At 46.0% G+C, this 12,127-nt stretch overlaps 1 protein-coding gene across 1 annotated transcript in view; it reads right to left on the bottom strand.

The window, feature by feature from the left end:
- The window catches only part of pkd1b (polycystic kidney disease 1b), a 185,209-nt gene extending 174,635 nt beyond the window's left edge, over positions 1 to 10,574 (bottom strand). Inside the window, 2 exon segments of the mRNA XM_063030962.1 lie at positions 8,325 to 8,406; positions 10,479 to 10,574. Of these exon segments, the coding sequence (XP_062887032.1) occupies positions 8,325 to 8,406; positions 10,479 to 10,574 (178 nt within the window).
- Positions 10,575 to 12,127: the final 1,553 nt, after the last annotated feature.

Raw genomic sequence — 12,127 nt, 5'->3', positions numbered from 1 at the left:
CCTATTTCACTCTGCCCCCTCCTCCAGCTGCCTATCACCTCCCTCATGGTTCCGCCTCCTTCTACTACCCATTGTGTTTTCCCCTATTCCTTCTTCACCTTTCCTGCCTATCACCTCCCTGCTTCCCCTCCCTCACCCCTTTATCTTTCCCCTTACTGGTTTTTCACCTGGAACCTACCAGCCTTCTCCTTCCCACTCTCCCCCTACCTTCTTTATAGGGCCTCTGCCCCTTCCCCCTACAGTCCTGACGAAGGATTCCGGCCCGAAACGTCGACCGATCTTTCCCACGGATGCTGCCCGACCTGCTGAGTTCCTCCAGCGTGTTGTGAGTGTTGCTTTGACCCCAGCATCTGCAGAGTATTTTGTGTTAACGTGGATTTACAGATCACCCACATGCAACCAAATGACTGAGGTGTTTCACAGGACAATGTATTAAATGTAACACTGAGGCATGTTTAAAGATATGAGAACACTGATTCTAGCCTGTCACCCACTCTCTCTACGTTTCACTTGTCCATGTCCCACACACACCAACGCTGCTCCAGTCATCCATCACTCCTCTCTGCTGATCCCATTTGTTTCAAATTAAGCCAGAGCCTCGGTTTTTAAGTTCTCATCCTAGCCTAGGCCTTGCTGCTCTTCGCAGCCTCCCACCGTCCTACTCCCCAAGAGCTGAGGAACCCACCATTTTGCCCTTGTACATCCCCAGTTGTAATGGAGACACGCAGCAGGGAAGCAAGCCCTCTGGACCACTGAGTGCACACCGACCAGTCCTCCTTCCCATTCTCCTCATAGTCTCATCTGTATCCTTAGCACATAGGCAAGTCTCTACTCACCTACAATACAGTGCAAACGTCTTAGTATATGTAGAGCTAGGGTGCCTAAGACTTCTGTGCAGTATCAGTCAGCGTGGAGCAGACAGCGACTTTGTAAACATGGTGAGAGCAAAAGATGTTGGGAGTGGCAAGGGTGGAGTGCCACGGGAGGGTTGTGCGACAGGTGGCAGAGAAGGAGTGCCAAGGCAAGGGGGGCTGTGGATATACACTAGCCCTGAGATACAAGGCAAGGTCATCTGATTCCAAACAATTGGTTTACCGATCATTACAGAACGTCACTCCTGCTCCCTCCCCTCTCCCTTCTCCTTTTCCCAACCATGATTCTCCTCTCCCTCCACCCCTCCCCACTCTCAGTCCTCAGTAGAGACCCATATCAGAATCAGATAACACATACCATGAAAATTGTTTTTAGCAGCAGTACAGTGCAATACATAAAATTACTACAGTACTGTGCAAAAGTCTTAGGTATGCTAGGTGTCTATATGTGCCTCAGATTTCTGCACAATATTACACGCACTAAGGACAGGTAGTCTTGCCAGGCGTTTTGGGGGCGGGGGGGCAGGCAGGCGATGGTCTTCCATCCTGCGGTGGGTCAGAGGTCACTCACTTACCAGTCTGGATTGAGTCAGTAGGCTTCCTGCCCTGAAGGATATCAGTGAACCTGACGATCCTGTGATTTCATGGCCAGCTTCCCCCAGAAGATAGTTTATTCAGATCCTACATCTGTGTTGGTGGAAGTTAAACACCTTTCTCCAGATCAGTCAAACCTTGCTTGTATCAGTCAGGAATTTTATCATAAACATCAACCTCAGCTCGGCATTCAATACTATCATCTCCTCAAAACTAATCAATGAATTTCAAGACCTCCTTGTGCAATTGGATCCTCAGTTTCCTCACTTGCAGATCCCAGTCAGATTGGATTGGCAGCAGCATCTCCTCCATGATCTTCGTAAGCACAGATGCACCACAAGGTTGTGTGCTTAGCACTTTGCTCTACTCACTTCATATTTGTGACTGTGAGGCTACGCACACCTCCAATTAATTCTGCTGTTGTTGGCCAAATCAAAGGTGGTGATGAATCAGCGTGTAAGGAGGGAGATTGAAAATCTGGCTGAGTGGTGCCATAACAACAACTTCTTACTCAATGCCATCAAGTCCAAGGAGCTGATTATTGACACAGAAGGAGGAAAACCAGAGTCCTCATCGGCGATTAGCAGTGAAGAGCCTCAGCAACTTTAAATTCCTTGGTGTTATCATCTCAGAGAATCTGTCCTGGGTCCCGATTCGGCAAGGCATCTATAACATTGACAAATTTCTATAGATGTGTGGTAGAGAGCACATTGACTGGTTGCACCATGGCCTGGTATGGAAACACCGTCCCCACCACTGAGCACACCTACAGAGCACTGTTGCAGGAAAGCAGCATCCATCATCAAGGCCCCCCAGCATGCAGGCCGTACTCCCTTCTTGCTACTGCCATCAGGAAGAAGTTATAGGAGTCTTAGGACCCACACCACCAGGTTTAGGAAGTTATTACCCCTCAAACATCAGGTTCTTGAACCAGTGGGGTAACTTCACTCAACTTCACTCGTCCTATCACCGAAATGTTCTCACAATCTATGGATTCACTTTCAAGGACACGTCATCAGGCCAGGCAGCATCTCTAGGAAGAGGAACAGTCGACGTTTCAGGCCGAGACCCTTCGTCAGGACCAACTGAAGGAAGAGTTAGTAAGAGATTTGAAAGTGGGAGGGGGAGGGGGAGATCCAAAATGATAGGAGAAGACAGGAGGGGGAGGGATGGAGCCAAGAGCTGGACAGGTGATTGGCAAAAGGGATATGAGAGGATCATGGGACAGGAGGTCCGGGAAGAAAGACAAAGGAGGGGGGACCCAGAGGATGGGCAAGGGGTATAGTGAGGGGGACAGAGGGAGAAAAAGGAGAGTGAGAGAAAGAATGTGTGTATAAAAATAAATAACAGATGGGGTACGAGGGGGAGGTGGGGCATTAGCGGAAGTTAGAGAAGTCAATGTTCATGCCATCAGGTTGGAGGCTACCCAGACGGAATATAAGGTGTTGTTCCTCCAACCTGAGTGTGGCTTCATCTTTACAGTAGAGGAGGCCGTGGGTAGACATGTCAGAATGGGAATGGGATGTGGAATTAAAATGTGTGGCCACTGGGAGATCCTGCTTTCTCTGGCGGACAGAGCGTAGGTGTTCAGCAAAGCGGTCTCCCAGTCTGCGTCGGGTCTCGTCAATATATAAAAGGCCACATTGGGAGCACCGGACGCAGTATATCACCCCAGCCGACTCACAGGTGAAGTGTCGCCTCACCTGGAAGAACTGTCTGGGGCCCTGAATGGTGGTAAGGGAGGAAGTGTAAGGGCATGTGTGGCACTTGTTCCGCTTACAAGGATAAGTGTACCAGCAACTTTGATCTGAAACCTCGACTGTCCCTCTGCCTGACACAGGCCTCAGACACTGCCTGACATGCTGAGATTCTCCAACAGGTTATTTCTCGACTGTCCACCAGCAACTTTGATGTGTGTTGCTTGAATTTCCAGCATCTGCAGAATTCCTCGTGTTTAAGGGCTCTTCATCTCGTGTTCTTAATATTTTTTTCCTTTTGTATTTGCACAGTTTGTCGTGTTTTGCTCATTGGTTGCTTGTCCATCCTGTTGGGTATGGTCTTTCATTGGTTCTATCGTGTTTCATGGATTTACTATGCATGCCCACCAGAAAACGTAGCTCAAGGTTGTAAATGGTGACATATATACACTTTGATAATAAATTGAAGTACATAGGGGCACAGGAACTGCAGATACTAGAATCTGGAATAAGAAGTAACCTGCTGGAGAATCTCAGCGTGCCAGGCAGTGTCTGAGGCCTGTGTCAGGCAGTGGGACAGTCGAGGTTTCAGATCAAAGCCCTGCAACAGTCTTCCAACAATGCTGTTGCAAAAAGGCTCTTCCTCTGGCAGCCACATTTACAGTGGCTGCTGTCAGATATCCAATCACTGCGAATAGCTTAAATGCATCGACTGTGTTCCTCTACAAATGCTGCCTGACCTGCTGACTTCCTCCAGTGTTTTGTGTGTTACTCCAAATTTCCAGCATCTGTAGTCTAATTTGGAAGTTAAATGCATCCTTTGTGTTTAACTCTCTGGCTCAAATGCTAACGATGCCAGGTTCCATTTTCACTCCTCACTTAACATGAAATATCCCAGGATTTCAGACAATTCAGCCCGGTGGAGTCCAGATGCTGCATACCTACATTTGAGGGTCTCCATACAAAACACAAACATTGGTCTACCTACAGAATACCAAGTATTCAATACATGGACCAAACCCACACCAACAGTATACCATTGTAATAAATACTTAAAAGTGGGGGTCTGCATACTAGATACACACAGTAGTGGTCTGTATGCTGACTATACATAGTGATGGCCACGTACAGATACACACATTGAGTTTTCGTTTATTGTCATTTAGAAATGCATGCATTAAAAAATGATGCAATGTTCCTCCAGAATGATTATCACAAGAAAACACAAGACAAACCAAAACTAAAACTGACAAAACCATATAATTATAACATATAGTTACAATAGTGCAAAGCAATAACATAATTTGATAAAGAGCAGACCATGGGCATGGTAAAAAAAAGTCTCAAAGTCCCGATAGACTCATCATCTCACACTGGCGGCAGAAGGGAGAAACTCTCCCTGCCATGAACCTCCAAGCGCCGCCAACTTGCCGATGCAGCACCATTGGAAGCACCCGACCGCAGCGAACTCTGAGTCCATCCGAAAACTTCGAGCCTCCGACCAGCCCCTCCGTACAAGATCTTGAGGGTTTTGTACTGAATACAGTGGAGGTCCAGGTACTGAATACATACTGTACAGTGGGAGTCTAAATGTTGAATACACACAATGATAGTCCATGTATTGATTACACATAGCGATAGTCTGTGTACTGAATGCACACAGTAGTTTGCATTGCAGCCGGCTACGGAGGCTCCAATGCACAGGATCACAAGAGGATGCAGGAGGTTGGAGACACAACTAGTTCCAGCATGGCACAACTCCCACCATCATCTAGGACAACATCAAATTGCAGTGCCTCAAGAAGGCAGCGTACATCACTAAGGATCCTCACCATCCAGGACATGCCCTCTTCTTGTTGCTACCCCTGGGGAGGAGGTACAGGAGCCTGAAGACCCGCAATCACTGGTTTATAAATTTCTTTCTCCCCTCCACCATCAGATTTCTGAATGGTCCATGTACCTATTGTGTATTTGATATTTGAGTACGTGTGTGTGTGTATGTATGTATGTATTTATTATGTATTTATTTATTTATTGTGGGCACGTGGCCAAGTGGTTAAGGCATTGGACTAGCGACCTGAAGGTCGTGAGTTCGAGCCCCAGCCGAGGGAACGTGTTGTGTCCTTGAGCAAGGCACTTAATCACACATTGCTCTGCGACGACACTGGTGCCAAGCTGTATGGATCCTAATGCCCTTCCCTTAGACAACATTGGTGTTGTGGAGAGGGGAGACTTGCAGCATGGGCAATTGCTGGTCTTCCATACAACCTTGCCCAGGCCTGCGTCCTGGAGAGTGAAGACTTTCCAGGCGCATATCCATGGTCTCGCAAGACTAACGGATGCCTTTACTGTATACATATTGTTTGATTAAGCATTCTTGTTCATTAAATAAGTGAGTATGGTTATACATAAAAATGAATTAATCGCATACAGCAACACACTGCTGTATGATACATGCACACCTCACTTAAAGTAAAATCAAACTAGGCCCATATTCTCGGACTCCCCGTGTCTTCTTTCGAATTATATGAATGTTTTGAAGTTACAAAACATAACATTGGCGATGAGGTGTTTTTAAAACAAACCCGAGATGGCTACCAACCTGTCCAAATGCAGTGCGATGTTCAAATTAAGAAAAACAGCGAGAGCATCAGTGAGTAAAAAATGCATCCAAACACGTGGATGAGGTTTGGGTTAATTAAAAAGGCCATAAATGGAAGAATTCAAGGTTCACAAAGAGTGCATAGCGGGTGATGATGATCATTTAAAAGAAACTAGAAACGGCTGGCTACATTGGAAAGATTGACGAGTTTGATTACACAGTGGGTAATTGGCTTAAGTTTATTGAGCTATTAGAACAGTATTTTGAAGCAAATGAAATAGCCAACAAGAAGCAAATGCTTATTTTGCTAAGTATTTTGGGTTTAAAGGCATATAGTTTGCTTTGAAGTTTAATTGCTCCAACCAGACCAGCAGAAATGAGCTTCCCTGCAATTGTAAAAGTAATGCGGGAACATTTAGAACCAAAACCATTGTTGGTTGCAGAACACTTTAGGTTTCATAAGTGGAATAAAAGAAAAGGAGTGTCCATTTCAGCATGCATGGCTGAATTGAAGAGATTATCTGAGCATTGTCTGTTCAGTAATGGGATTAATGATACACTAAGAGATCATTTAGTTAGTGAAATCTTAAAAAAAACATTCAAAAGCAGCTCCTAACTGAAGCACAACTTACATTTAAAAGAGCAGTCAAAATCTTTGTATCAATGGAAATAGCAGACAAATGCACAATTGTATTGCAGTCAGGAATGAAAGTGAGCGCAAGCAAAATTGCATCATCTCAAGCGGTCTCACAGTCAACTCCGACAACCACTACGGAAGAGGTCCCGAAACCGGGAATTGTATTAACAGCCACAAGTCTCAGCTGCAAAGCCCCTTGAAGATGTTATCCCTCAAGAATATAAAAAATCCTCCACAGCAATTAAATCTTTAGGACTGAATGGAACAATTTAAAATTTACTATGCTGTGCATGTCTGTATGATAGTTATATTAGAAAGTATACTGTGTTTATAGTGGAGATGCACTTTCTACTGAGCTGGAGTTTATAGCTAAACAAGGAAAAGTGTATTTAATATTTCAATAATATTTGAGTTATCTTCTATATATTGTTTAATTAAGTATTCTTGTTCATTTAAATAAATAATTATGGGTTATACGTAAAAATTGCCTACCTCATCGTGCTACCATGTGATACTGTAGGGTAATATAATTGGTACGTAATTCATAACTACCCACATTGAGTTTTGAATTGAATTGAATTTACTTTATTACTCACATCTTTCACATACATGAGTAAAAATCTTTACGTTACGTCTCCATCTATATGTGCAATGTGCAATTTATAGAAATTTGTAATAAATAGCATGTACAACTGGACAGTCAATACAGCATAGTAATACATCGTATCAGCGCGAGTTCATCAGTCTGATGGTCTGGTGGAAGAAGCTGTCCCGGAGCCTGTTGGTCCTGGCTTTTATGCTGCGGTACTATTTCCTGGATGGTAGAAGCTGGAACAGTTTGCGATTGGGGTGACTTTGGTCCCGATGATCTTTCCACGCACCTGTCTCTGTAAATGTCCTGAATCATGGGAAGTTCACATCTACAGATGCACTGGGCTGTCCGCACCACTCTCTGCAGAGACCTGTGATTGAGGGAACTACAGTTCCCATACCAGGCAGTGATGTACCCAGTCAGGATGCACTCAATTGTGCCCCTGTAGAAGGTTCTTAGGATTCAGGGACCCATACCAAACTTATTCAACCACCTCAGAAGAAAGAGGCGCTGTTGTGCTTTTTTCACCACACAGCTGGTATGTGCAGACCTCGGTGATATGGGATTTCACCTGAAGAGGCTGATCTGATGTGTGATGACATAATTACATGAAGTTCTGTTACCGTGCTTTTTGTGTTCAGCATTTGAAGGACAATAAATGAGTTGTTACAGTTTTCCTTAAACATCAAATGTTTCATGCCTTTTTATTTGTGAAAACCCAAATTGGTGACCCCAATGCTCTAGGACGATTCCAGAGTTATTGAACATGTCAGCCAACACAGCTGCTTTAAAACTGCCGGTGTTTTGGGAGCAAAATGCCATTGCTTGGTTTGTACAAGCTGAGGCACGATTTGCACTGCTCGAAATCACAGCTGACAACAATACTTCTATGCTGTAGTGTCACTTATCAGCTCCATGGCTACCAGAGTGGTGAGTCTACTAGAACACCCGCCTGAACACGATAAATACTGATCACTGAAAACTCACCTTTTACAGACGTTTGCACTTTCGGAGTCTGACTACACCAAACAGTTGCTCTCCTTGCCCGGTATCGGTGATGCCAAGCCACCAGACCTAATGGCCCACATGGAGCCTCTCCGGGAAAATCACCATCCTTGTTTTACTTTTAAAGAACTCTCCATGCAGCAAATACCTGATCAAGATAGCAAAACCCTCGCTAAGGCAGCCGCGAAGGATTATAGGGAGCTTGTTAGAATGGCTGATAGTCCACATTCAGTGCCTCATTCCTTCTCCTTTCCCTGGTCAGCAAGGCCCCAACTTAAGAACACTCGCAGACGTGAAACAGATGGTGCCAGCTCTGTGCTCTTACCACGCTCGCTTTGGTACAAACACCAGGAGGTGCCAACCGCCTTGCAGCTTCGACAGTACCAGCAGATCGGGACATCAGAGGCCTGTGAACACCAAGGGTTCCAGCTGCCAGTGTCATCTACTGTTTATTAAGGACACCCTTTCAGGGTGACACTTCTTGTGTCACACAGGTGCTCTAGTGAGTGTGCTGCCAACATCGCCTCCTGACAAGAAGGCAAAGAGTGACAACACCTCACTGGAGGTCGTCAGTGGCAGCGGGATCCAGACTTACAGGGCACGACGGGTAACGCTCTGCTTCAGTGGGTGAAGTTGCACATGGGACTTCATCCTGGCTAAAATGACTAGATCCCTGCTGTGTGCCCCAGGACTGTTAGTCGATCTTGTGAACTGCCGGCTTTGGGTCATTACCCTGCTCCCCCAGTAAGTTCCCACAACGACTCTGTCAAGTCCATGCACAACCACATCTGAGTTCACTCAACCGCTCAGCAAATTCCCAGACCTCACCAAACCCACATTCTCCACAACAGTCACAAAACATGGGGTCAAGCACCATATTTCCACAACCAGCCTGCCAGTCCATGTCCGCGCGTGTAAACTAGGCCCAGAAAAGCTGGCAAGTCTGAAGGCAGAGTTTTCCAACATGGGAATACTTGGTAGTGTACGCCAGTTGAACAGCCCTTGGGTTTGTTCCCTTTGCATGGTCCCCAAGTCCGATGGTAATTGCCACCCATGTTGCAATTACCGATGCCTTAATGAGGTCACTATCCCATTGTTACCTGGTCCTACACATCCAAAGCTTCTCGGCACGTTTAGCCAGAAAGTTAATTTTTCTCCAAAGTCGATCAAGTTAAGGGCTACCATCAGGTACCTCTGTGCTCAGAGGACATTCCCAAGATAATTGTGATAACCCCATTTGGCCTCTTTGAGTTTCTGTATATGCCATTTGGGCTGAAAAATGCAGCACAGACTTTCCAACAGCTGATGGACTCTGTATTAAAAGATGTGGACTTTCTTCTTGTTTACCTGGAAACATACTAGTCACCAGTGCATCCAAATCTGAAAATGTATCTCATCTCCACACACTTTTCAAGCACTTAAGCCAACACAGATAGATTATTAACACTGCTAAATGCCAGCTTGGGTTGTCAACCATTGACTTTTTCAGCCATCGCATCTCCACAGAAGGTGCAAAACCCCTCTCATCAAAGGTAGCCACTATTATGAATTTCCCACCATCCCACACTACAAAAAAGACAGGAGTTTTTAGGCATGGTGAATTTCTATCACCTCCTCATTCCATGAGATGCTGAACTTATGCTCCCCTCCCCCCCGTATAATGTGCTTGAAGACAATACCTCTAATCACGTGCTTGACTGGTCAGCGGACATGACCAGGGCATTTGATGATACCAGACAAGCTCTTTCTAATGCGACCATACTGGTGCACCCACTCCTCGATGCACCTATAGCCATTATCACTGACACTCAGACTATGTTGTGCATGAACAGCTGATTGGAGGCACGTGGCAATCACTCCTCTTCAACCAACAGCTCTGTCCCCCCAGAAAGAAGTACAGCACTTTTGACCATCTCTACTTGGCTGTATGCCATTTTAGTTTCCTTCCAGAGGATACATTAGTTGACTACAAACCCCCCGGGCACACAATGGCCAAAATATCTGACCCTCAGCTTAGACAGTTGCAACGCAATCTGGCCTATATATCTGAGTTCACAACTGATAGACAACATATCAAGGGGAAAGATAATACTGTGGCCAATTGCCTCTCAAGGCCAGCCACTGAGGTCCTACACATAGGGGTTGACCATGCCAGCATTACAGCCAACCAAGCTACTGATCCAGAGGTCCAAGCTTACTGAACAGCAGTCACGGGCCAGAAGATGGCTGACATTAAGTTTGGGGAAACTGGGGTTTCTCTCCTGTGTAATGTCTCAGCCAGATGCCCTTGCCCTTGCCCCATAGTACCCACAAACTCGCAAACCAGAGGACTGCTTTCGACTCCATACATGGCCTCTTGCACCTAGGACAGAAGGCCTCACAGAAATTGGTTGCACTAAAGTTTGTTTGGCACGGCCTCAGAAAGGGCATGCATGATTGGATTGCAGCTTGTGTGAAGTGCCAGTGGGAAAAAACTAACCTTCATGTTCAGGTGCCATTGGCACCATTTGAGGTCTCGGAGCGAGGGCTTGACCATGTCAGTGTGGACCTTGTTGGTCCTCTTCCCTCCTCCCATGGCTTCGCCCAACTTCTTACCATGGTGGACCGTACCACCAGATGACCAGAGGTTGTCCCTCTAGCATCGACGATGGCTGCAGACATTCGTCAGCACCTGGGTGGCTCAGTTTGGCACCCTATCTGATATTTCCTCTGACTGCTATCCCCAATTCACATCAGACCTTTGGGCTGTGATAGCCCAGAACTTGGTATTCACACCACAGTGTACCACCCGCCATCCAATGGCCTGTGCAAACAGTTTCACTGCCCCTGAAAAGGCTGCTCTCAGGGCTTCCATGATGGGTGAGTGATATCATGATCGTCTCCCATGGGTCCTGCTGGGGCTCAGAACAGCTCTAAAAGAGGACCTGCAGTCGTCCTTGTCTGAATTGGTACACAGACAGCCATTAGGAGTGCCAATTGATTTTATTCTTGACTGGTCAGCCTCTCATCAGCGTTCCACCCTCCTCAGTAAATTCAATTCTTTTTCACCTCCCATCATGGCATACAGCGCTCTTGGGTTCCTGTTGACCTGCACTCTGCCTCGTTTGTTCTCATCCACCGTGACACACACCAACATCCTCTTAGGCCCCCTTACGATGACTTGTTCCACATTTTGGAACAAAGAGAAAAGACTTTAATCATGGATAAGAGGGGTAAACCTGAACATATTTTGGTTAATCACCCTAATCGGCCTGCCAAGATTTGGAAGATTCTGCTACAATACCCCTGCCGTCACAACATGACCATGATCAGTACAGTCAACAAAGGTGTCTTAATGCATTTAAATGAACTATCGCTGCTTAAAACTGATGGAAACAACACTGATTGTGGTTGGAAGTGCCCACGTAGGACACCTCGGAGGAAGTGTGGGCACGGAGCGGGGTTACAAGTGCGTTTAAGGAAACGGGGTTTTATAATCCCTATACCGACTAGCTTGCTGGCGAACGTGAAGTCTCTGGTGAATATAATCAATTATCTTAGAGCTAGGAATCAGAGGGGACATTAGGACCGCGAGTGTCCTTTGTTTCACAGAATCCTGGTTAACCCCTTCCGTACCGGATGCAGCGATTCAGATCAACGGGTTTACTATACATTGTCAGGATAGATCTATAGAGTCTCGCAAAAGCAGAGGTGGAGGAGTATGCCTCATGATCAACTCTTCTTGGTGCACAAATATATCAGTGCTGTCCCAATTCTGCTCACCAGACCTGGAATATCTCGCAGTAAAGTGCCGTCCTTTTTATCTACCACGGGAGTTCTCTGGGGTCGTTCTGGTAGCAGTTTACATTCCAGCTCAGGCCAGTGTCACCAGGCTTCAGATGATCTGAGCAATGGGATCAACATGCACGAAACAGTGCACCCTAATGCCTTCACTATTGTTTTGGGAGATTTTAGCCAGGCCAGTCTGAAAAAAATCACTAAGCAATTACCATCAACAGATCACTTGCAATACCAGAGGAAACAACACACTGGACCATGGCTACACCACCATCAAGAATGCCTTCCGAGCTATTCCTCGCCCTCACTTCGGGAAGTCTGATCACCTGGCTGTACTTCTACTCCCTGAGT

This window comes from Mobula hypostoma, chromosome 22, assembly GCF_963921235.1.
Source record: "Mobula hypostoma chromosome 22, sMobHyp1.1, whole genome shotgun sequence".
NCBI classification, from domain to species: Eukaryota; Metazoa; Chordata; class Chondrichthyes; order Myliobatiformes; family Myliobatidae; genus Mobula; species Mobula hypostoma.
Note: the sequence above shows the minus strand (reverse complement) of the source record. Positions and strands in the feature narration are given on the sequence as shown.